The sequence below is a fragment of the Tenrec ecaudatus genome, chromosome 12 (assembly GCF_050624435.1).
Source record: "Tenrec ecaudatus isolate mTenEca1 chromosome 12, mTenEca1.hap1, whole genome shotgun sequence".
In the NCBI taxonomy this organism is placed as follows: domain Eukaryota; kingdom Metazoa; phylum Chordata; class Mammalia; order Afrosoricida; family Tenrecidae; genus Tenrec; species Tenrec ecaudatus.
The window spans coordinates 33490682-33516688 of record NC_134541.1 but is presented as its reverse complement, the minus strand read 5'-3'; the positions used below and the strand labels follow the sequence as shown (position 1 = coordinate 33516688).

Here is a 26007-nt window from a genome sequence, read left to right as displayed (position 1 = left end):
TTAACTGTCCTTGGGCACAGAAAGCCCTGTCTTTCTCCCACTGGGCGACTGATAGTTTTGAAATGCTGGCCTGCCTGATAGCAGCCCAACTCGTAACCACTATGCCATCAGGGCTCCCGAGGGCAAGGTTATCTACACCTGTGGTTAATGATCCGAAGGAATTCAATGGCGGCTTAGTCTGCTTGGGGACTCTGAAAGTGAATTTTGGGTTTTCACTGTCATCCGTAGCCTTCTGGGAAAACATTGACGAAGGTGAAACTTTCTGTCTGCAGAACTAAGACACTTCATAAAAAGCAAATAGGAAAATAGGAAATATACAGTAGTCTTTAAGTTATCGATTACAGGACAACCTCAGAGCAGTAGAGATTTGAACCCAAGTCCACTGACTTTGAAGTCCATGACCTTGGGAGAGCCAGCTCCCCGCTTCTCACAGTAGAGCGTTCCAGCTTTAAGCCCAAAGGAGTAGTTCTGGTCCTTTAATCTGCAACAGGTGTGTGCAACGTAAAGTCCAGTTCACTTTGTGGGGTTTCCAAATTGGCTCCTTCTGATGGGACCTATGAAGACTGCTGTACACCTCAAAGAGACGCCATCTAAAACCCAGGTAGCTCATAGCATGAGGCCTAGGTAACCAAAGGCAGAACAGGAAGTTGGTCAAAATGGTGTGATTATCCGCTCAACACAGAGTTTCTTCTCCCACTGGGGATCCAGGGCTTTCTCTTATTGCTAAGGCCTGTGTTAGTCAGGGTTGCCTAGAGAAACAAATTCACAGACATATGTGTATGAAAAAGAGCTTTATATATAAGAGCAAGTGAATAATGAGAAAACATCCCAGCCAGTCCAGATCAAATCCATATGTCCAATATTAGCACATATGTCTGATACCAATCTATAGAGTTCTCTTACAGACTCACGAAACACATGCAATGACACCGAATGCAGGATGATCATAGGTCAGTAGGTGGAAAGTCTTGTGGATCCAGTGGTGGTGTAAGTATCTCAGTGCTGGTGTGGGTCTCCACGTGGCTTCTTCAGTTTCAGGACTCTAGTGTAGCTCCAGTGTCGTGTCAACAGGAAGGAATGTCTCCCAGGGAGGGAGCATGTGTCCCGCCTCCAGCGAGCGATTTATCTCCTTAGTGCAACCAAATGAGGTCATCAAGCTGTGGTCTGATTGACAGGCTAAACTCCACCCCTTCACTCTGAATCCTCAAATTGACACTAGATTATGTAACTACCACATTGCCCTTTGCTAGTTTACCAACCAACAGAAGGGAAATTACCTTCCCAGAGAGAGAGGGGAAGAGAGAAAGAGATTCTCCCACTATTGATCATGAATTTCCATAGAAATTCACAGAACACTGTTGTAAGAGTACTTATTAAATTAGGGTGACTGGGTTCCCTCCCTTCTGACATGTTGGCTCCTTTTGGTAATTTATTGGATCAATGAACAGAACTTAGAAACAATATTGTGTTCATGATGGCAGCGTTCGATAGCAGAAGGGATGTAAATAAATGCATAGGGCAAGGTCTGGGAAGCTCTTGGTGTGTGGCTTCCTTCAGTGGTTGGGATGGAGTGAACGGCCCCCCCCTCCCCTGAGGTCAGTTGGACTTTGAAAGGTGTGATTCATTACTGAACACTTGTGCACCTCTATTTTAAGTAGTGGCTGTGAGCTGAAGAGCTAGCAGAAAAGTTTGTACTTTATGCAATCACTCACAGTTCATGTACCAAAGCAACTGAATTTTGAACCATTGTGGGGGTTCTTCTACAAAACCGTGGTAACGGAAATTCGCACCTGTTGGAAGGGTGCAAAGTGAGGAATTGTGGTACTGGAAGTGGGTGAATTATAAACTATACCTCAATAAACTGTTTGGAGCAATTCTAGTGTTGCAGTAAGCCAGCATTTGTCTGTTAACTGTAGTTTGAACTGACCAAGCATTTCGGCATTAACTGAATGGTTGGTGATTCGAACCTATTACCTTCTCTGTGAGAGAAAGACCTGACTGCCTGCTTCCATACATGCTACAGCCGTGGAAAGCCTAGAGGCAGGTCTACTCCATCCTTAGGGTCACCGTGAGTCAGAGTTGATTCCACCTTAACTAGTTAAAGTGCCTGTTTTTATTTTGAAATTTTGTTATCTGCAAGGGCCCTTTGTGCAGTGTTACTGCCTTATTTTGCCAAATGTTTTGCATCTGTGAAGTACAGATTTACGTAATGAGTGAAGCGCTAGGGCCTTGCTAGAAAAGGCTACTGAAATAGATAAAGAAAAGTAGTGATGTTGTAGACCCCCTTGAGTTAACTGACCTCATCACTCTCTCTGTTCTCTACAGCTGAAGTTTCCTCCCATCTTCTCCTTTAAATCTTCACCATCTTTATGCCTCGCATAAACCAACCCAACGGGGCCTTTTGTTTTCTAGTCTGGCCTGTCGAGCTCTTTCATCATGAATTCCCAAAGTCACTTTCTTGAAGTCCAAAGGAGCATTTCAGTTCCTTTAATCTGCAACTGGTGGCATAGTGGTTGCTAACTGCAAGGCGAGCAGTTAGAAACCACCAGCCATTCCTTGGCAGAAAGAGGGGGCTTTCCGCTCCTGTGAAGAGTTACAGTCTCGGAAACCCACACCTATAGGGTGGCTATCAGCACCAACCCGATGAGATGACAGTGCACTTGTAAGATGTGTTTAAGGTAAAGCCCAGGGCTTAACACTCTCGATTCTTCTGGACATGACTGGTAACCACTTGGCTTTGTGATAAAATCTGTGGAAATTGATGAGCTTCTTCAGATCCAGACTCTTTAGGGCCACCAGTTAAACGCCTCTCAGTGGGGAAGTTGATGGTGATGTGCTGAGCACGGGTTCCTTCCTTATTCCAGTAGCCGGTGACATTCGAGGACGTCACAGTGGTCCTCACAGAGTCTGAATGGAAGAGACTGAGCTCTCAGCAGAAGAGCCTCTACAGAGAAGTGATGCTGCAGGTGTGCAGGGATCTGCTCTCCTTGGGTGAGGATAAACTCCCCTTTTCCTTTATAATAATGCAGCAGGTGTTTACTGACCTCCTACTAAGTGCCAGAGGAGCCCTGGTGGTACAGTGGTGAAGCACTCAGCAGTGTGAAGCCACCTAACACTGTGCAGGCGAAGAGGTGACAGACTGTCTGCTTCCATAGTTCTCTATCCAATAGGTTGTTATTGCCATAAACAGCACCAGGGCTATAGCTGACCTCCTCTGGCTTTCCTGCTGCCACGAGGCAGGGGTCAGACATGCCTCCTCACTCCATCCTTCTCTCCCTATGCAGACATCTCCCACGGCACTCTGCTTCAGTGCTGGCTTGGACCATTCGATGCAGTGGCCACGGAGAACTCACGGACAACACTCACAATTAAGGGGTTTTGGGGAAGTTAATAGGTCGCCACAAGTCAGGATCAGCAAACAGTAAGGATACAGTCATTGGTCCTCAGCAACACTTTTAAGCCAGAAACCAAGCCTTGTTCTGGTCCTCAGCCTCTCAGCCACGTGGTTCTTTGGCTTCTGCCTCTGTGGGCCAGGAAGCTCTGTCTCCCAGTCTCAGGCCAGATCAGGAGACGGCATAGCAGGGTAGTCTTGCTGCTGCTTCACTGAGTCTCTGGTTCATCCAGTCCCTGCCGCCTCTGCCACTTCAGACAGAAATCTGGGAGGTGCCCTTCCAAATGTCTCTGTGACTTTGCTCTATATCCCAGATGGCTCTTATCTCGAGAAATGGTTTGATCGGGGCAGGTCTGTCTTTCAGTTAACCATATACCCACAAGGAAAATGAAGGATGGTGTTTTAAGTCGCAACGTTTACTAAAGTGATTTTAAAGATGCCCTCGAGGAAATGAAGGATGTCACTTGGTTTGTACCTTCTATTGAAGTCACACCCTGATCCTGCCCATTTGTATAGTAGAGGACACCCTCCAAAATGGGAAGATAGCCACAGACATAGAATCCATAATTATAATACACCACATCAGGAATTATGACTAGCAGGGCCACGTTAATCTACTACATTCAGTTATGAGTTATGAATAGGGGCCCTGGTGATGTAGTGGGTTACCTGTTGGGCAGCTAGCTCTAAGGTTAGAAGTTTGAAACTGCCAGCTGCTCCACTAGAAAAAGATGAGGCTTTCTCCTCGCATACAGAGTGACAGTCTCGGAAACCCATGGGGCCAGTTCTGCCCTGTCCAATAGAGCCACTATGAGTCAGAGTCAACTAGCAGGTGAGTTTGGTTGTTTGCTTTGGTTCACTTAGGAGTTGGAATCAATGGGAATCCACTTTGGGCTGATCCTGGTCATTATTTCCCCAGCCTCACCACCCCCCCCCCCACCCCCCGAGTTTAGATGCCATTTCCATGTATATCCTGTGTCCTATATTGGGAAGGCTGCCACCCTAAGTGACTTTTTCTATTAATCCTCTTTTGTAATAAGAAAGTCATGAAGGGAATTTCCACATCCATCATAGAGATGGTTTCCAATTATGAATGACCAGAGAGAACCTTCCCAGGCAATGCCACTGGGTGCACTAACTCAGAGCGAGTTGCTCAATGCTCGCCTGGGGGAAGAGTGTCTACTACACAAGCTCCTTCAAGGCGCATTTGTCCTTTTTTTTTTAAGCGCCCCCTCGTAGGACCTTGTGGACACCAGCACCAAGCACTGCCTGATCCTGCACCACCCTCACCATCCCTGCTGGGCTGGAGCCCGTTGTTGCCACTGCAGTTTCATTCCAGCTTGTGGAGGGCCTCTTTTCCACTGACCCTCGACTTCCCCAAGCAGGGTGTCCTGCTCCAGGGGCTGGCTGCTCCTGATAACTCTTGCCATCCTGGCTCCTAAGGAGCATCTGGCTGTACTTCCTCCCAGACAGGAACTGCCTAACGTCTTTGGGCAGTCATACTACATTCGGCATTCATTGCCAGCACCGTCATTCAGCTCACCCATTCTGCACGCGCATGCGAGGTGACGGAAATGCGGGGTTCGCAGAAGAAAGGGGCTCACCATAGTAGAAGCCACGGTGTGCCAGGCAGAAGCCAGTCTCTAGCCGGGCTAACTTACTGTAGGGCTTGGTTATGGATCACCTCTAGTGTAACACCCAAACCAACTACGGTCCAGTCGATCCCAGGACATCTGCTCCGCAGGGTGCAGTTCCAAGGCTGTAAAGGTTCACAGAAGCCGACTGGCACGTCTTTCCCCTGTGGCACCACTGACCTTTCAGTTAGTGGTCAAGTCCTCTAACCATTGGGTCCCAGGGCTCCACGTGGACTGCACTTGTAGAAATGTTATATCAGTGAAGCCTTGGGGAGAAGCACTGTGTTGGCCTTGCCGTTGAGTACATCCTAACACCCAGTGACTCCAACTATTCCGTGGGGATGTCAAGGCTGTGACCTTCGGGGAGCAGATTAGCAGCGTTGGTCATTCAAACTGCCAACCCTTCCGTTGGGAGGCAAGCACTTTCACTGTTGTTTTCATCGGTGGCTCCACCAATACGATACCATGTGTCTTAAGAGAAGGTGGGACAGCCCAGCCAACCCACTACGGCTACGCTAATGGAAGATTTCTCTCTCCAGCAGATCCAAAGCCAGGAATTGACCCTTGTGCTTCCCACCTGCTGGCTCTCTCCTGTCAGCAGTTCCTCAGCCAGCAGGAGCTTCAGCTCTTCTCAGGCTTCTGTGTAGAACATCACTTCCATCCAGGGAGCTCCAGCCCAGGGAACAGAAGCCGCCAGAGCAGCAGGAGTCTCCTCAGAGCTGCAGGAGTGAGAACACAGAGACAGAAGATGTCTCGACATACTTGTGGGAGAGAGAGACTTCAAGGGCATTCTCCAGGCCACCCCAGAGATCCTCACCAAGCCCCAAAGGAGGCAGCACAGTGGTAGGAATAGTGCCCAAGTCTGCCCTGAGGGTGAGCTCTGCAGAAACAGACACGGGGTTGAAGGATTTAGAGACCTCAAGATTTGGAGGAGTCACCTCTGGAGAGGATGGACCAGACTGTGGCCTGAAACCAGAGCTCATCACAAACCAGAGGCCCCTCTTCCGGGAGAAGCCCTATGTGTATAGGGAGCGTGGGCGAGGCTTCAACTGCCAGTCAAATCTCATTACAGACCAGAGGACACACTCCGGGGAGAAGCCGTCCTTGTGCCTGGAGTGCAGGCGAGGCTTCAGCCAGAAGTCAGGCCTAGTTATGCGCCAGAGGGAGGACTCAGAGGAGAAGCTGGATGCGTGTAAGGAGTGCAGCCGAGACTTTAGGCGCATAGCACATCTCATCATTCACCAGAGGACACACTCAGGGGAGAAGCCACATGTGTGCAGTGTGTGTGGCCAAGGCTTTACCCAGAAGTCAGGCCTCCTTAGGCACCAGAGGACACACTCCAAGGAGAAGCCCTATGTGTGCAAGCAGTGCGGGCGAGGCTTCAGGATTAAGCAAAACCTCAGTCGACATCAGCGGGTTCACAAGAGCAAACCCTGTGATTACAGTGAGTGTGGCTGAGGCTTAACCCAGTGATTCCCACAGTGGACACTATTGCCCCCAAACCCAGCGATTCCCACAGTGGACGCTATTGCCCCCGAACCCAGTGATTCCCACAGTGGACGCTATTGCCCCCGAACCCAGTGATTCCCACAGTGGACGCTATTGCCCCCGAACCCAGTGATTCCCACAGTGGACGCTATTGCCCCCGAACCCAGTGATTCCCACAGTGGACGCTATTGCCCCCGAACCCAGTGATTCCCACAGTGGACGCTATTGCCCCCGAACCCAGTGATTCCCACAGTGGATGCTATTGCGCCCGGTGGGGCTCTGGTACGATCAGGAGTGGGGCGGGCGGTAAGGGTGGTTGCCAGTAGCCTTGGGGGAATTGAAGACAAGAAGAAAATATAAGTCTGAGAAGCTGTTTATCTCTGTTTCATCATTTCATCTGTTTTCTGAAATGGGGTGGTAGGCTAAACGAGTCTGGAAACCACTGCTTTATCTAGAGTCAAACCTCCTCAGACATCAGAAGACACACGCCTTTGAGAAGTTTTGTTTGCAGTGAGTGTGGCCATTGTTTTAGCTGCAAGTCCCACCTCACCCACCAGAGGACACAGACAGAAGCTATCCAGGGACAGGGAGCATGGGCAAGAATTTGGAAGAAAGACAATTCATTTCAGTTTTTTTCCCTGTTATACACCTTTTTGCTGTTCTCTGTTTTCATCCAAGATCCATCTGACATCAGCAGTAATAGCCTTCCTTCCACTGCCTCTCTTGAATCTGGCCTGGAAATCCAAGTTCACTGTCTATGTACTGCTATGACCATTTCTAATTACCTTGGGCAAAATTTTACTTACGTGTAATATAAATTAAGAGCCCTGGGGTAGTGGTTACACATGTAGTTGTGATTCACATGGTTGGAAGTTCGAAACTACCAACAGCTTGGTGGGAGAGAAACTGAGCTCTTTACTCCCATGAACAGTTATAGTCTCAGGACCACGGGGATCTATGAGCATGGGCTCAATGACAGCGAGTGTGGTTTTTTTGGTAAAACCTAAATTGTTAACCTTGTTAACAGTCACACAACTGAATCCTGTCTGTGTCTCCCCACCTTATCTCACCCAGACCCACCAAGAAAGGGTCATTTGGTGGGAATTACAGAGACCATGGCTGGAAAACTCACATTCGAGAATTCATTGTATCCCCGAGACCCTATAGGACAGAGTAGAATGGCCCCCTTAAGGCTTCTGTAATCCTTATGGAGGCAGACAGCCGCACCTTTCTCCCAAGGAGCAGTCGGTAAGTGAATGACTGATCTCTTGGTTGGCAGCCAGGGCTCCTTGTTCCCTCTTAGGATTGATATTCCAATGAGGAAGATGGACCAGGAACCCAATGAGGAAGGAGACAATGTAACATTAAAGTGATAACTGACATGAAGAAAGAAAAAGCTGGAACCAGGGCTGAGAGTGATGGGGGCCACTTTGGCCTGATGGTCAGGAAAAGCCCTTCTGAGGAGCTGTCTAGGAGCAGAGACACGAAGATCTGGGGGGGGGGGGGCTGAATAAACAAACAACCCCCCCATCAAGTCAATTTCAACTCAGTTAGTCTAAAGGATAGTGTAACTGCCCCTTGGGGTTTCTTAATCTTCATGGGAGCAGTAAGCCTCATCTTTTCCCCTCAGGGTGGTCTGGTGAGTTTGAACTTCTTGCTGTCCTTAACGGAAGCCCAATGCTAAGATCAGTGTGGCAGCAGCATAATGAATGGAGGAGAAAGTTGAAGGTTGATCTTGGGGACTTGGCCCTGTAGCTGTGGGCAATATGCAAAAATCTTTACCCTTGTGGAACTTAGATTCTAGTGTGTGGGTATAAATAAAATAAAAAAAAATAGTGTTCCTCTGAGCTGTGGAGTCAATTAATTGCTACTAGGACTGAGTAGAACTGCCCCTAGGGTTTTATTGGGGCAGACAGCATCATCCGTCTTTGGTGGAATGATCAGTGGGTTTGAACTGCTGCTTTGCTGTCAGCAATACAATACATAATCCAGTAAACCAACAGCGCTCCTGGTGGCTAACCAAGGTTGCAGTATTTGCGGAAACTGCTAGCGGAGCAAGCTTGCAAGGTTCCTTGCAAATAACAAAGCAGGGAGCCAAGTTTAGGGAGCAAGCAAAAAGACTTATGAGAGAAGCACCTTGCAAGGGGAGATGTGGAAAAGCCTACTGGATTGAGCGGCACCTGGCAAGGTGAGTCCTGGAGGGGCCCAATGTAACACAGACCACATCTCGCTGAACGAGGGATGAAAGAAAGAAATCTCGCCATTAAATCGATTCCAACTCATGGTGACCCTATAGGACAGGGTAGAACTGCCCTGTGGGTTTCTGAGACTGGAACTCTTTACGAGGAATAGAAAGCCACATCTCATCTTTCTCCAGTGGAGTTGTTGGTAGTGTTGAACTGACCTTGCAACCAAATGTGTAACCACTACACCACCAGGGCTCCTACCAACGGAAGAGAAGAGATTTTTAAGGGAGTTTAAGGGCGAAGGACCTGATTTGTATTCATGGAAGTCAGTGGAGAATTCTGGGAATTGAATCCACAGGTAATTTGGGTAGAATCTACATCAAAAGCTTTTGGGTGGGGCATCTTCACTTATGGAATGATACACGTGCTGGGTAGCCAGTTTCTCAGATTCAAGTCTGCTGGGATGTTTCTTGCTTTGGGTTCAGCTTGAGATTACAGATAGCTGGTTTACTCTTGCCCATGTGTCCAATCTGAGCTGGCCAAATGCTGAATGTTTCAGGGCAAAGGAATGGAACTAAAAATAAAAATCCTGCAAAACTCCAAAAATCACTGCCATCTATTCGATTCTGACTCAGAGATCCTCCAAGGCAGGGTAGAACCGTCCCTGTGAGTTTCTGATGAAATTTAAGATGCCATAGTTTACTGTAAAATGCCATGAAGTTTAAAGATAACTGGGTGCAGGTGTGGTTGGCTTGGGGCAGTAACCTTAAAGTCACCCGAGTTTGAAAAAGGGGGTTATTTTCCTAACCTGTCTCAAAGCCTACTGCCCCATATTTCTCCCACAGGCTATACTCCCAGACTCCTAATTTAGTGTTCAGATGACAAACCTAAGGAGAAAAATAAAGCTGGGATAGGGGCTGCGGTGGGTGCAGAGGGCTGCTTTTCAAGAGGATCAGCATGGCACTGTTATTTGAGCTTACGTTTTGAAGGAGCTGAGGGCATGTACAATGCCATGCCTGGGTAACAGGCACACCAACAGCAAAGACACACGACTTGGGTCAGCATCTCAAGATGTTCAAATGAATGCAAGGGGGGCAGTGTGGCTAGAGGACAAGGAAGGAGTACAGGCTTAGGAGGTGAAGAAAGGGAGGTAAGCAGGGGGCGGAGCAGATCGTACACGGATCTAAGGAGGGAAGGTGTCCCGAGAGGATCCGAAAGCTCTCTCAGCAAAACTGAAAGATGAATGGTTGGATGTTAGCGCCCAGAACCCAAGGCCCGCGCTAAACTTACAAAGCAGCAGAGAGCCCGGAACGGAAGCGCCGGGACCGGAAGTAAGCAAACGCCGGGACCGGAAGTAAGCTACGCCGGGACCGGAAGTCGCGTTACCCGAGCGCCTTTTGCCGAAGGCTGCATTTCCGGTAGCGGCGGCGGGAATCCGATTCTTAAGGGCCGGCTAGGCCTCTGCTGAGGCGAATCCGGGGAGAATCTGAGCCATCAGAACCGCCACCATGGTAAGAGTTCGCGGGCCGATAACTTGGGGTCTTGTGTGTTTGTTGTAGAGATAGATGGCGGGTGGAAAGGGTGCTTTGGAGCCCCGGTAGGCGGTGAAGGCCGCAGCCGCTTGGTCTGAACGGAAGACACCCGGAGCCGGGTCCTTTGGCGGGTTGGTGAAAGGGAAGGCCAGAATCAGGCGTGATCGCTCAGGACCCTCGGCGGGGGTGGGAGTAGCGCCGCGTCCCTAGCCACAGTGCCAGGCACCCAGTGGGCACTAAGTAAACTTTTGCTGAATAGGTAGTTGTATGCCCAGGCAGTAGAATCGCAGGGAATGCCTTTGTGGACTTGAGAAAAGGCTCGGACTTACGAAAAAGACCAGCGAGCTGGGCTGGAGTTGTAGAGACCGGGGCAAGTGGAGCTGGGGGCAGAAAACCGGAGTCTTCCATGGTCTAATGAATGGGGAAGAGGCAACGGGCGGTGATTGAGAAGGCTTGGAAGGAGACTTGAACTTGTTCCGCGTTTCTGTGGTTGAGTCTCGAGTGCTCCGGACTCTTGACTTGCAGAATCAAGTCTATTTACCGCCTTGGTACACACAACCTCACAGTGCAACGCGGTGTTTCAGGGTTAGGTCAAAGGAACGGCGCGGGTGGAGGGGCGGGGCACGGTTCTCCTGGTGGAGGCACCTTGAGCGGAGTTCCTGGAGTGGAAAAGGAGGAGGGTGGTCTTCGCCGGAGGCTGGATAATAAAGCTCTGTGTGTTCTTGATCCTTGTGATGGAGCATGTCACAAATGGTTTGGACCAAGACTGGCTCATTATGAACGAGCTCCCTGGGGAAAGCCCACTGTAGCTGCTCCATCATGAGTGAGGCTGGAAGGCGGGAATCTGTTGGGATACTGTTTGGAGCTTTGCTGGAAAGAAAGGCATACTACTCGGGCTCTGTTTCCAATGTGTGAGACAGGCCAGATCGCCTGAACTCCCTCCCAGCCTTCACCTCTAAAGTAGAATTCATCACGGATCCATGACAAAGAGTAGGTGAGACAACGAATGATCAGTGCTTTTCGTGACACAAGGCAGAAGGTTCACTGAATGTTTCCACAAAGGCTCAGTTCATTCTGGTGGAATAGTCCCAGAAGGGGGTACTGAAGAATCACATCCCCAGGATGGGGCAGGGACTGGCAGAGTCAGGCTTCTGATGTATACATTCTATACATTTGTAGATTTGAAACTTGCCCTTGTCTGAGCCTGGTATAGAGGGGGCACTCAATAATTGGATGAGTTAGAGGCCCGTGTGTAGATCAAATGCTAGGCCATGTGTTTCTGGAGAGAAATACAACTGCCTGGAGCCCCTGGCTCACATTGGGATGTCTGTAAAATTTTTGTTTAAATTTTTTTAACAGATTTCATAACATGTATGTTAAATGCCATACAATTCAACAGTTTAAATGTTTTAAAAAGAGTTGTAATTGCCATAAGCAATTTTAGACCTTTTATTTTAGCAAAGCTACATTGGAGAAGACCTGATATCACATGAGAAGCCACAATATAAAGTAGATGATGATTGGGCTAATTTAGAAATATATGTAGCAAGCTCTGTGTTTTTTTTTCTCTTTTTGTGGCAGAGATACCTGCATTGAGCCTTGAACAGATTTCGGCTGTGTGGGACCACTAACATGCAGATCCCCCTTCCCCCTTTGTCGCTAATACAGTGGCACAAATGCTGCTAGTATTTCACTTTTGCCTGAGGAGAGACAAACTGCTCATGATTACCAGCACTCGGCCTCTTACGTGGATATGCACAGAACTTACCAAAATAGCATCAGGAAATTGAAATGTGTGTTTTTCACAGTCAACTGTGTAACAAAACTACCGTATATACTTGAGTATAAGCTGACCTGAATATCAGCTGAGGCACCTAGTTTTACCACAAAACCTGCATAAAAAATGTGCTGGAAAACTCAGCTTATACGCTAGTATGTATGGTATTCATAAAGGCCATTGTGTTTTCAGTTGACTAGCACCCTGGCCCTTAGAAAGCTTACCTCAACCAGAGGCAGGCTTGAATTGAGAGGTTCTCATGTTTTTGCCTCTTAGGAGTATCAGCTCCTTTCTGATGTCAAGCTTCTTGATTAAATTTCTGCCTCCTTAGGACCATCCCAGCTCTCCTTTGCTCGGTCTTTTTAATGGGATTTGGGTGTCAGAGCACTTGCCACACACTATAACTTACACCATGGCACATGGCTTGGCTCTAGTGTGGATTTGATTAGTTTGGGGAAAATGTTTATTCTCACCCCTGAAAACCATAGCACAAAATACCCCCCAAAAAACAAACCTCAACTTCACTACCAATGACTTGATTTGGACACACTGTGAAGGAAGTTATAATCTGTGAAAATTGGTTTTAATGAAGAGAATAGTAGAGCAGTGGGCAGTGATCTAGCATGAACACCAGTTGGCATAAAAGAATTCCAGGGGAGGGGTGGCAGGAAAAGCTGAGACTTGTCAAGAAAGATAGATCCGTGGATGAAAAACAGCATGGCCAAAGTTTAGGAAGCGCTGAGGGGTGTGGTTTAAAAACCAACTGGAGACTCATCTTTGCTGGCTTCTCTTTGCAGACTGTCGGCAAGAGCAGCAAGATGCTGCAGCACATCGACTACAGGATGAGGTGCATCCTGCAAGATGGTCGCATCTTCATTGGCACCTTCAAGGCGTTCGACAAACACATGAACTTGATCCTCTGTGACTGTGATGAGTTCCGGAAGATCAAGTGAGGAAGAAACTGGGGGCAGGGGTGAATCAGCGGCACTGGGGAGGAAGAAATTGAGTGGGTGAACCCAGTGACAGGTGTTGATGTAGCCAGCCTATTCCTCCCCATGGCTCTCTTTTTGAGGGCAGGTTTATGTGGGGACATCAGCCACAAAAAAATTGACCTTAGTCCAGCAAGTCTTGTGTTCTAAATCTTATAAAGTAAAAGTTGTAAGGGGCCTGGTAGGGCCCCTCCCCCCTACTTTGGCTGCCCCTGGGTACTGGGGTAAAGGGCCGTCTGGTTCTCCCCACAAGTGTGTAAGAGCGGGTAGAGCTTGGCTCTGACCCCAGTGCCTCTGTAAAGCTGTAGCCTAACACCCTTTCCCACTGCAGCCTGGTCTGAAACTTCTTTAAGAAGCCTTTGACCCTCTTCAGCGTAAGTGCTGAGCTGCTCAAGTGGGCTTGTGGTCAAGATTTTTGTTGGCGTATATAAAAACGTTGGGAGACATTTTCTACTTTTACTGCAATTTCCCAGGTCACTGGGTGGCTCCCTTGCCTGAAGAGTCACAGAGCTTAAGCTGCAGGCTCATTCAAAGATAGTCTAACTGCTATCCATCTGAGGCATGTTGAGATGGCTTTACTCGTGGTGATGAACCCCTTGGATTCCCTTTGGGCGTGCGGTTTCTTCTGTGGCTTCAAGCCATGGGGCATGGGACAGAGATGCTGTAGGGATGCACTGCTGCAGTGCCAGCCACACCTCGGGCAGGCTGGATGTCAATGCAGAACTAGCCCCCCAGAGTCTCCTGTTTCTTTAAAAAAAAAAAAACATGGGAAAATATGCCTTTAAAATATCGGAAGTCTTAATGAGAAAAAAATTAAATTAAATTCCCAGAAGGACTTTTTAGTTTCTTCGTAATGAAAAGGATAATGCCTGCTCATATTTTAGAAAAAATAGAGGCCCCAAATGCCTATGGAGCAGAAAGTTACAGTAACAGCAAAGAAAAGTTGACAGATGATAGCGGTGGCTCTGTGGAAGCCTTGAGCCAGGCCTGGGCCCACCCCCCAATTTGTTGTTGAGAATATACATAGCAGAACGTATACCAATTAAACGGTGTGTAAATACGCAGTTCAATGACACTGATTATATTCAAGTTATGCAATCAGTTTCACTTTTTTCTGAGTTCCACCTTATAAACTCACTGTGCTTTAAGGTTTGTCTAATACTTCAAGTCGTTGTCGTCAGTTTCATCCATTGTAAATAGTTTGTATAAAGGCATGATGGGTAGACCTTTTTTTGTAACTAGTTAGGCTGAAGTAATGTTTGGATTTAAGATGACTTGTGGGAATATTTTTATTTTGAGGTTAAACATCTGGTGGCAATAGTTTCTAGGGGCTCAGGTACCCTTGATGGCTCTTGAAAGTCCAGGGTCCACAGAATTAGGAATATGATTCGGCACTTCTCCCTTCGGAGCAGGATTCTGAGATGGAATCTTTGATCAGAATGATTACTGGCTGCTGGGTACCATGTAGTTCTTCCAGTCTCAGAAGAAAGGAGGCAGTCAGGGAGACAGTTTGCCACCTGTTCCATGTCCTCCTCCTGTTCCTGATCATCCTCTGGTGTTCCAATGGCTGGCCACTGCGAGCTTTGAAGACCCCAGGCACTACATGATTAATTAGGAAGCAGAACAGAAGCACTAACCATACTAGGCCAGTTGATTTGGATATCTCTTGAAGCCGTGACTAAACCTAAACCAAAGACCCAAGTCCTGTGAAACGTAGCCATCGTAGAGCCCTTGCCAAGGCAGTCTGGGGAAAGATGATGGCGTCGTGGCCTATGCACTGAGCTACTAGTCAAAAGATCTTAGATTCGATCCCACCAGCTTCTCCATGGGAAGAAGAGGAATGTGTCTACTTCCATAAAGACTTAAAGCTTCATAAACCCAAAGGCCTGCTGTACCTTGTCTTTTGGTGAAGAGCAAATCTGGGCATTCCGTAGCAGGTGAGTCCAAACTCTACTTTCTCTCTCACTTTGTTTTTTTGGTTTCTTCTAAATCTCCCTTCAGACCAAAGAACTCTAAGCAAGCGGAAAGAGAAGAGAAGCGAGTCCTTGGCCTGGTGCTGCTTCGAGGAGAGAACCTGGTCTCGATGACTGTGGAGGGGCCGCCTCCCAAAGATGTAAGTCAGCCCAGGGTGCCAGTGAGAGCCAGCCAGGAAGCCTTCCGTGAGGCCCTTGGAGGCTCCACGTTGGGATCTCGGTTTCGGCACAGGCCTCACAGGCCTCCTCTGGTAACAGGTTTGGGTTCAAACCCAGAAGAGTCTGTGCACTTAACAGTTTTAGTCTCCAGAAGCCCAGAGGAGGAATTCTTTCTCTGAGTCAGAATGGCCTCAGTGGCAGTGGGTTTAGGGTTTACCCTCTAGTTTTTCTCATGATACTTACTGTGAAAGGAATGATCGCAGGCATTTCTGATTTAAAGAAATAGCCTTCACTGTGAGACGTCTTACCTATTTCCACTATGAATTGGCTAATTTATTTGTAGCCCATTATGAGCTTCTGATTTTTGCCATAACACATCTTGTGCAGCTCAGGAAAACTGTCTCAGCCTCTTGGGCTTATTTACTCACTCTAACTTGGCCAATGAGGGTCAAAGCCGGCACTGAACTTGTCTCTTTTTACTAGGTTTAGTGCTTATCAACTGCACCATTTGAACGGGGCCCTGGCCCTTTGCTCTTGCCTTGATTTTCATAGGCATGCATATATGTGGTTGAGTTGAAGCATGCTTCTTTAGACTTAACAGGCTCTTCTAGGCTGATTCTGGGTGACTGCTAGGCACAGAACCTTATACAGAAGAGAAGTAGTGGTTTTAGCACAAATGGGTGGAGAGAGCTGTTTTCATGCTCCCTAAGTCTGAGGGTTTTGCCTTGGCAGTGGTATTTCCAAAGTGCATGAGAGAGTTTTCCCCACAATATTTTAATTCCATTTCCCTGTGAACTGGCTGGAGTTCCCTTGCACGTCCAGTTCTCTAGACTACGGAGCATCTAAGGAGGTTGCTTTGTTTTTCAGACTGGCATTGCCCGAGTCCCACTCGCTGGAGCTGCTGGAGGCCCGGGGATCGGTAGGGCAGCTGGCAGAGGAATTCCAGCGGGCGTTCCAATGCCCCAAGCTCCTGCAGGACTTGCTGGTCCTGTCCGTGGAGTTGGTGGTCCATCCCAACAGGTGAGTTGGGGAGGTACCAACCTGTAGTCTGAAAGAGACCATAGAGGGGCTCCAGTTACTGAAGTGGCTAGAATGACCATCCTTTGACTTTCGGGCTCTCAGTATTTCTTTGTGTTTTGTTTGTGGCCTTTAGTGTCAACTGTGAAAAGGTAAATTTGTCATTATACAAAGGTGAGTCAAAAAGTATTGCTATAAAGGTTCCCGTTTAACATGCATAGGTTTATTCCAAACAAGTTATGTCTAAACATTTCACTGCCACCATCAGAAACTGAAGAAAGGTTATCTCAGTTATACGCTCGTCTTACACTCATTCAAGCACCTTCAGAGGAAGATGCGTGTTGTGCCATGGAAAACCTATTTCAGGATCACAGCTGATGTAAAATTCTTAACCAAATGCAAGTGGACAGTTCCCCAAATGATTGGAACTTTGTAACAAGCTTATAGGAATGCCCCACTTCAGACCGTTTGGGGGTGGAGTGAGTATCTTGAGGAAGGCTGGGAGGACCCGGAGGTGAGTCGGTGGAAGCCCGTCACCCTGGCCGAATGTAGATGGAAGCTGGCTGGAGGAGACTAGGATTTCAGGTGCTGCAATAGTACTGAAGTTGCGGATCTCGGAGTTTGGCATTTTCTGTTTTGAGCAAGCACTTGTGCTGGCTGGGTGCCAAAAGCACAGTGCGATCAGTCCGCACAGATTGGCACTCCAGTCCTGTTCCGCATGATCGAAACAAAGGGGGTGCTTTTATATAATGTTTTTCTCAGCAGGGATGAGTCTATGATTTACCAATACAATCCCGAGAACAAGGTCCAGTCAAAAGAACCTTCAGGGGTATCTGCTGGGCCAGTGCACTTCACGGCAGAGAGGTCAGCTCAGGTTGTGGCAGCTGTAGTTGCGATTCCAGAGGGATCATCTTGATAGGTTTCTTGAAGGCTGTAGGATGACTGCTTCTTCTGAAGTGTTCAGAAGATTGAAAGCCGAGGTGGTGAGAAAGGGGCCAGGGGAGTCGTGTCGGGGCATTGAATTCCTTTGCCGAGTGCTTTCTCATCTGTCGGCAAGCGCCACGCTGAGGAGCTCTCATTGGGAAACCTTGGCCCTCTACCCTCTGGCCCTGATCTTGCCCTTCAGACTTTTTGTCCCCCAACTGAAAACATCTTAAAGGGACAGCTGTTTGAGTCCCTCAAGGATCCCCAAATTATCCTTTCAGTCTGGTACCTGGTATCAGTTGACTTCTTCAGGGAAGTATTAGACATGTAAGCTTAGCATTCAGAGATGTCTGGACTTCTGGAGCCTGCCGAAATAATAGTTTCGTATTTTTATATTTTTGTTTGATAGAAGTTTCTATAATAGCAACACTTTCTGGCTTGTCCTCATAATAAATAACATTGACGGTGTTAAAGAGATCATAAAAATGTACAGAAGCCAGTTAGCAAAGTGATTCCACAGCGACATTTGGACAACGTAACTACAAGGCAGTTTAAAGCCCCCAGCTGCTCTGCTGGAGAAAAGGGGAGGCTGGCTGTAGCCATGGAGATGGGCAGTTTTGGAAACCCCGTATGAGGTCACTGAGAATCAATTTGCTGGGAGGATTTTGGGACCCTCTTGTCAGTTGGCTATGAAAATGTAGGTTTCCCCATTTAATTGGACAGTGTGTAGAAGGTGGAGACTGGGCATTCGAGCTTGATCTTTCTAGGCAGAAGCTTTCGGATAGGGGGTTTAAAGCTGTGCATTAAAGCTTCAGAAGAGGGGGTTTGGCATGTTGCTGTTTCTTTATTAAAATGGGGAAGGGCAAGGGGTGATTCACTGCACTCCACTTTCCTAGGTGATGACTCCCCAAGGAAGAGGCACTGTTGCTGCTGCCGCCGCTGCTGCCACAGCCAGTATTGCAGGGGCCCCGACCCAGTACCCACCCGGCCGTGCAGGTCCTCCACCGCCTATGGGCCGAGGGGCACCCCCTCCAGGTGAGCCTCCCAGAAAGAGACTCATGCTAATTGATTACACGATGCCCTAGCTGGATTTATGATGAAATGCAACCTTGTCTGAAACTGATGATGAGTTTGTGTAAATAAGCAGGATTACTCTGAGATCCAGCTGGCTGATCAGCATGAACAGGAGTCAGTGGGAGCTCCAGCTCTGGCTGAAATCCCAGTTTGCTAAAAGAAGCTGGGGGGAGGTGGGGGGTGGAATGGTCCATCTGTCTCAGAACTTGATGGTTAGCTTTTATGGTGCCTGCTGCCTTCTCAAACTTCCCCCTGAGCTCTCTTCTGTGACTTTTTCTTTGTAGGCATGATGGGCCCACCTCCTGGTATGAGGCCTCCCATGGGTCCCCCAATGGGCATTCCCCCTGGACGGGGGACTCCGATGGGCATGCCCCCTCCAGGGATGCGGCCACCTCCCCCAGGGATGCGAGGTGAGTGTCTGTATTGGTGATTGTGACTGACTCCCCTGGAGCCTTGCTGGGGTGGAAACGGGAGGGAAGAATGGGTTTAGACCACGTCCTCTGGAGCTTTCAGGCCTGAAGCCTAGGAAATAAAAGTCTTAGAAGAAAACTGTCCAGAAAAGGAAGCAGAAACAAACATTTCTAAAAGTTGGCCATACCCCCCCTCTTAGAACCCATTGAGCAGTGCTCAGGGTACTTCTCAACACCCCAGGCTGTGTCTCCAAGGCACAGGACATTGGGAAGGGTCCCCAAGACAGGTGATAGAATTGCCTCATGCCCTTTGGTTTGATCATATGACATTTTTAGGAGGTGGCTCTAGAAGTAGCTATCTATTTGGTTTTACTATTGGTTTTGTAAATCTGATTCACTCCTCTTTGAGAAATTCTGGCAGATCAGTCCCCTATTTTTTAGATGAGGAAATAGTCTTAGGCAGAGTTCAGTGTCTTGGTGCCCAGTCCAGTCTAAGACATACTCCTAAATACTCCATTGCCAAATCGGGTGACTCCTTTGCTTCTAGTTCAGGTTTTCCATGAGTAGATTTTATAGAGGTAGGAGCCCAGTCAGTCCTAGGGAAATCCCCGGCAGGCAGGCACTTACACTGTATCCATCGCACTTGATACACCTCCGGAGTGGGGGAGGTGGGAGCATCCAAGTTCCAGATCAGGCTCTGACTAAATTTCTTGCTCTTACTTCAGGCCTCCTTTGGCCCTTGGCCACAGTTGTGGAGGTAGCTCTACAGAGGCGTGGGCCCTCCCCAGGGCCAACTTACCACAGACCTGTTTGTTTGTTAAGCTGTAGTTGACGGAGTCTCACCGGATTGTCTGCTTTCCCTTGCAGGGCCCCCTCCCCCAGGAATGCGCCCACCAAGGCCCTAGACTCATCTTGGTCCTCCTCAGCTCCCTGCCTGTTTCCTGTAAGGCTGTACATAGTTCTTTTTATTTTCCTTGTGGCCTACGACAGTTTGTAATAAATTCTTCAGAGAATATTATTAATGCATCTGGTTATTTTTAGGAAAGTCTTTGGTATATTCAGTGTGCAATAGAACCCAGGATTACTTTGGAAAACATAATTCTACTCTTTACAACTGCTTTTTGAAAGGGTTTTTAATCGCATATTCTCAGAAATACACTTCATTATTAGAAAAAACTACAGTGAGATATTTTCACCCATCAAATAGACAAAGGTCCCAATTTGATGAGACTTTGAATTTGTTAAATTCATACTGTTGGTGAGTAGTAGGAGGCAAGATGATAATTGTTGAAATTAATGTTTTTGCCCAACACTTTCACTTTAAGTAATTTATCTTAAAGATGGCCACGAAGTGAGGGGACTGCTGAATGTAGCACATTCATACAAGAGCATGGAGAATGTTAGGAGACATGGCATTAAAATAGGTATGAGTCGGCTTGTGGTAGGTATGTTGCCGCTTTTCATGTTCTAAGGATGTCTATACGTTAGGTTTGTACATAGAGGGGAACCTTAGGTCAAGACTCGTACATAAGGTAAGGAACCTTGGGGGCGCTGTGGGTTAGGATTGGCTTCTAACCATGAAGTGGGCAGTGCCAAACCACCAGCCCCTCTGCGAGGGGGGCGGGGGGGAGAGTCAAAGCTACCTACTCCTGGAAAGACTGATTGTTGAGGAAACACGACAGAATCAATATGACTAGGAATTGACTATTGTAGTGGTTTGCGTTTGGTTTATATATAAAGTTGCCATGAATCCGAATAGGATTTTTAAAAATACATAGATAAATCATTTTGTGTTTGTGCTTACATACATTATACATAAGACTTATAGATGTTATAAAAGTATACAAGAGGAAGCTTCAACTAAAAAGAGCTGATTCTTTATAGGAACACTGGAGACTTTGTTGTGCATTCAATAAACTGATGCTGGAATTCACTCAGGCCGGATGACTCCTGTGTGACGCTCATACAGGCGACTTGAGTTTTGGGGTCGTGGACCTCCGCTTCCACCCAAAAGCTTTGTAGGTGAGGTGGACACAGCAGCACAGTTCAGTGCTGTCGGGTTGATTGGGGCACAGGGACCCCGTGGGCAGAACCACTAGTGAGTTCCTGGGGCAGATCACTAGGCTCTTTTCTCTCCGTGGAGCTCCCGTGTAGGCTGGAAACACCAGTCTTCCGATTCGCAGCTGAGCGTTTACTGTTGGGCCACTAGAGCTCCTTAGAGCCATGCTGTTGTAGGTTCCTCTTCGCCATTTGGGGGGGGGCAGGCTTTTGTAAGGCCAACTGACTACACTGGCTGTTGTCATGTTTATCTCACTGCTAGAGTAGCCTTGGCGGTCTGGGGCCCTGGTCTCATGCCAGTTTTGTCAGCTACAAAAAGTCCCTGCTTCCCTTTGGACGGAGGTGTGGAGACCCCAAGCCTGCCCCCATCCACCCCCACCCCCAGGGCTTTGCCTCGGTAATTTTATTACCATCATGGCATTGCCACACTCCCTGGGCCTCTTGACACCTTACGGTAAATTGAAGATTCTTGATCTGTGCCTGAGGAGACCTGATGTTGATGTGGGTTAGGTGTTAGGCTGCTAACCACAGGGTCAGAGGTTCAAACCCAGCAACCCGTACACCGCAGACAGATAATATCTTGTCCTATAAAGATTTACAGTCTTGAAAATACTGTGTAGGGCCCTTTAAGAGTCAGTTGACTCCGTGGCAGTGGTTTTGGGGTTAGTCCATTTGATAGATCAAAGATAGCTGATAAGGGAAAAGCACCTGCTAGAGGTACACGTAGGGGCCACTGATCCTGGGAGATGTGACCTGTTGGGGGAGACCCCTGGTGGCTAGCTGTCTCCAGGGGGCAGGTCTGACCCGCGTGCACCCATCAGGAAACCTGGCATATGCTCCTGGGCCGTGCTCGAATATGAAGATGCCTGGGAAACTTGAAGGCATACAAGGTGGTGATAGCAAAGTGTGGGCAGCGAGTCGAAGCGGCTAGACCTGTGCACCTCTGGGTGGTTTCCTGTTCACTGCTGCCCAGTAAAGGCACAGAAAGGAGCTGCAGTTAGAAAGGGTGGGCAATGGGGGGTGGGGGGGCATTACTGATGTAGCACAGGGTGAGCAGCTAGGTGTGCAGACATGGAGGTGGAAGAGGAAACAGGCAAGTGAGCTTGAGCTAGAGTACGGAGAAAGTTTAGCTGTGTGCCCAGCCCCCACTAAGTAGGCTGGACTGCCCTTACAAGTAGTACACAATGGAAGGTGGGTGAGGGGGTGGGGGTTGTACTTTCACAATGGAGAAACCTGTGAGCACCAGTCAGCGTGGTGGTCAGCCTCCACCTTAACGGTTTTACTGTATGTCCTCTGGTGCCATGGAAAGAGCACTTACCCTTGAGAAGAAGGGAAGTGGGGAGGTCATGTGCTCCGTTTCGGATATCTGAGACACAGTGAAGATTAAAAGGTTGAAGGTGTCTCCTCAGGTTCCTAGACTTGTGTGGCCTACTGCCCCCTTTTCAGAAGGGAATGTTCTTAGGTGCCCCCTTGTTCGGTGCCATGGAGTCCGCTCTGACAGCAAAACCCTACAGTCCTGTGTCATCCTCACAATTGTTCCTGCAGCCACTGTCCATCCATTTCGTTGAAGGCCTTCCTCTTCTTCACTCCCTACCACTTTCCCAAACATGATGTCCTCCAGGGACGGGTCTCTCCCAAACTACGTCGGATGAAGTCTTGCCATCCTTGCCTCTAAGGAGCACTTTGACCTTATACATCTCCCCTTGCCCCCACCCCGCCTGCACCATGAAAAACTTGTACTGGCGCTCATAATCCAGTGTAGGGGGGTGCAGAAGATGTTCCAGTGCTCCCCAGGGGGTGCTATCACCTACTTTGGGAAACACTGGCCTATGGCTCTAATAACCCCCCCTCAGAGAGGGTGGCCCATGAGTCCCCAAAAGGTGCAGGGAAAGGGGATGTGTAAAACCCCTAGGAGTCATCTGTCCAGTAGGAGCCATGTGCTGCATGCAGGCTCCCTTCACCCCTAGGAAGCCAGAAGAAGGGCAGTTCTTGGTGAGTCTTGGGGTGTTGGTCATTTATATACACTTGGTCCAGTAAGGGGCCTTGGGAGTGTAGTGGTTACACGTTTGGCTGCTAACTGCAAGTTTAATAATTTGAAACCACCAGACACTCCACAGGAGGAGACTTTCCATAGCAGAGGTGCAGTTTCACAAATCAGAAACACGGGTTAGTTCTACCTTGCCCTCTAGGGCCCCTGTGAGTCGGAATTGGCTTGGTGACTGAGTTTGTTTTTCTGGTTTGGGCCCAGTACTAGAAGCCACTTTTCCAACTGTTAGAGCTGAGTTCTTGAACTGGGGCCAAGGACAGGAGCAAGCTGGTGAAAAAGTGAGTGTTGGTTGTACGAGTGCAAACACTGGGTGCCACCCACAAAGGGCTTAATCTTGAGATGGACCTTGGACATAGGCCATCCTTCCCTTTCTGCTGAGAGTGCGGAGGGCCCATTGCCGGTAGGTACCCAGTACACAGTTCAAGCTCAGAGCACAGAGCCAATGGGCAGAATTGAAGTCTATATGAATCCCCCATGGGCCCTGACCCTCTGTACAGACAGCTGTGTGGCAGGCAGCCTGTGGGTAACTACTGGCCAAGGGCCAGGAGCAGTGACACAGTGGGGAAACCTGCTGCAGGACATCTGGGATCCCCCTGAAGCTTGCACGCTGACCTGTTCCACGTAGCAATCCAGTCTGCTCCTCTCCATCGGGGAGCCAAGAAGCAGATGCTGTTGGACACGCTAGTTCACTGTAGCAAGAAAGGGGGGCTATTTGCCAGAAAAGTGGGCACCATGGTGCCTGGGTTGGTGTGCTTGGCTGGGATGACAAATCCAGTGACACTTATGTAAGAAAGAGCTAGCTTTGCGCAGTGGCAATATCGTAGCCAGTGAGGTTTATCCGAGGCGCGATTATTGCTAATTGAAAACTTTTCCCAATACCCCGCCGTGACGACTTGAAATATAGTCGGCATTGGCAATTTTTGACAGTCTCTACGGAGACTGAGCAATTGTGTATCAAAATTAGACTTAGAAAAAAAAAAGAAAAAAAAAAAAGAAAGAGCTATATATCAGGAAGTAGGATATATCAGGAAAACAGCCCAGCCTAGTCCAACTCAAGCCCCTAGGTCTGATGCTGGTCCATAAGCCCCTCAGCCCAGCCTAGTTTAACTCAAGCCCCTAGGTCTGATGCTGGTCCATAGCCCCTCAGCCCAGCCTAGTCCAACTCAAGCCCCGAGGTCTGATGCTGGTCCATAAGGCCCTCTTCTGAATCAGCAGTCCGGAGCAATGATGCACACTGTAGGAGGATCACAGGCCGGTGGGGGCAAAGTCTCAGATCCAACGGCGGCGAAGGCATCTGCAGGGTGTGCTCTGGCCACCATCAGGGTCTGCTAGCAGAACAGTGAAGGCGGGGCAGGGTGGACCAGGGTGGGGCGGGGAAGCCTCCAGAGAGCCGTTTCTCTCGGGGGCACCTCCAAAGGAGGTCATCAAGCTGCAACTTGATAGGCTAAACGCCACCCATATCTTAGAGGTGCCATGTTGGCACAACCCCCCCAGCACAGTTGGTAAGGAAATAGGCATAGCAATAAAGTGATTCAGTGCTGCACAAAATGGCCTGGTGTGCTTGCACCTGTCCCACCATCCTGAACTCGCAAGCTAACTGCAGTCCGTGAACTCAGCCAGTGGCGGAGAGGCGGGAGGATTACCAGGCACCGTTTCCCTGACAGCGTGGGCCAGAGTGCTACCTGAAGCTTTGAGGTTGATGCATTAAGCACCCACTAGACAGCCTTTGGAGTCCTGGTGGCATAGTGGTTATGTGTTGGCCTGCTAACTGCAAGGTCAACAGTTCAAAATCAGCAGCGACTCCATGGTCGAAAGATGAAGCTTTCTACTCCCATGAAGAATTAGAATCTGAAGCACCCTGAAAGGTCGCTGTGAGTCAGAATAGACTTGGTGGCCATGGGTTTCGCTTCTTTAGGAGGGTGTCTTTGGCCCTGTGCCAGACTTAGAGCCCCAAGTAGCCCCCCAGTCGTCATCGTGCGGGTGGCGTCATAGGCTTATGAAGTCTATCTGCTCACAGCAACCCCTTCAGTTCTGGCCAGAGGCTTCACCCTTCCAGAGCCTGCCTTCAACACTTGGCAGGGAATGGGAAGCCTCTGGCCAGTCGGGTGGGTTGCTGTGGGAAATGTGGGTGCAGTCCTGGCTCGTTGACCAAGCGGAATATAACCAGAGGCAGGGGCGCAGCATTGCCTCTTCCTGGCCTTAGACTATTGCAGAAACCCACATTTTGCTGAGAGACTGCAAGGCCTCCTGGGTGCAGCCACAAGAAGGTATCACACTGGTATGGTTTGGGTTGGTTAGTATCCAAATGGGCTACGTATGGGTAAAACCCCATGGGCTCCCTTGTCTCCCTCCAGGTCCCCCTGCCAAGTAGTAGGCTGGGCTCCTGTGTCCAACTACCAACAGACGAGATGCTAGATGGCTTCAAAACCACATGGGCAGACCTTGCTTCGAACAGCACCCGAAGGCTGGAGGGCGGCTCCTTGTGGCCCTGGCTGCCATGCAATCGGAGAAGACACTGTATGTGGGGGTTGGCCCTGTGCTACAGGGAAGTTGTTAGGTGCCATTGAGCTGATTCCGACTCATAGCGACCCGATGCACTATAGAAGGAAGCACCGCCTAGTCCTGTGCCATCCTCACAATTGTTCCTGTGCTCGAGCCCGTTGTCTGAGCCACTGTGTCCATCCATCTTGTTGAGGACCTTCCTCTTTCTCTGCCCCTCCACTTTACCAAGCATGATGTCCTTCTCTAGGGACTGGTCTCTCCTGACAACATGTCCAAACTATCCAATGATACCCCTTGGTCCATGTTCTCTTCTGAATCCAGCCTGGACCTCCAGCAGGTCCCTGTCAATGCACTGTTGCTTGTGCTATCAAGGAGACTGTTGTATAATTTGAGCATTCTGTTGGGTCTCCTTTCTTTGGAATGAGTGCAAATAGCAATCTCTTCCAGTCAGTTGGCCATGTAGCTGTCTTCCAAATTTCCTGGCATAGACCAGTGAGTGCTTCCAGGGCTTCCTCAGCTTGTTGAAACATTTCAATTGTTACTCTGCCAATTTCTGGAGCCTTCTTTTTGGATAATGCTGACAGCAAGGACCTCTGGGAGTCCATATTATAACCTCTGAATTACTCTGAGGTCACAGGCAGGTGGACCAGTCACAGTGCTCTCTGGTGGTGAGATTATCATGTAGCTGTTTTTGCTCCCTCCTTTGCCTATGTAGACATGATGGGACCAACTGGACATTCTGACAGTTTCTCAGGGCACGTGCTATAGTGAGGTGGCGTAGTGGGTTATGCATTGGGTGACAAACCACCAGAACACTAGCGGCTCTGCAGGAGAAACACAAGTCTT

At 48.8% G+C, this 26007-nt stretch overlaps 1 protein-coding gene and 1 non-coding gene across 2 annotated transcripts; both read left to right on the top strand.

The window, feature by feature from the left end:
* The first annotated feature begins 10076 nt into the window (after positions 1-10076).
* SNRPB (small nuclear ribonucleoprotein polypeptides B and B1) lies at positions 10077-19569 on the top strand. Its single transcript, XM_075563888.1, has 7 exons — positions 10077-10210; positions 12806-12957; positions 14999-15110; positions 15997-16149; positions 17967-18105; positions 18429-18554; positions 19422-19569. The coding sequence occupies exons 1-7, from the start codon at positions 10208-10210 to the stop codon at positions 19457-19459; spliced, it is 723 nt and encodes a 240-aa protein (XP_075420003.1). The 5' UTR covers positions 10077-10207; the 3' UTR covers positions 19460-19569.
* A 3888-nt stretch (positions 19570-23457) lies between these two features.
* Positions 23458-23598, top strand: LOC142423507 (U4 spliceosomal RNA). Its single transcript, XR_012779141.1, has one exon. It is a non-coding gene; the product is annotated as a U4 spliceosomal RNA (small nuclear RNA).
* The last annotated feature ends 2409 nt before the right edge of the window (positions 23599-26007 follow it).

Excerpts from the sequence above, each read along its gene's own strand:
- SNRPB (XM_075563888.1), top strand. Across the intron at positions 12,958-14,998 it reads GATGAGTTCCGGAAGATCAA|ACCAAAGAACTCTAAGCAAG; the intron begins GTGAGGAAGAAA and ends ATCTCCCTTCAG. Across the intron at positions 18,555-19,421 it reads ACCTCCCCCAGGGATGCGAG|GGCCCCCTCCCCCAGGAATG; the intron begins GTGAGTGTCTGT and ends TTTCCCTTGCAG.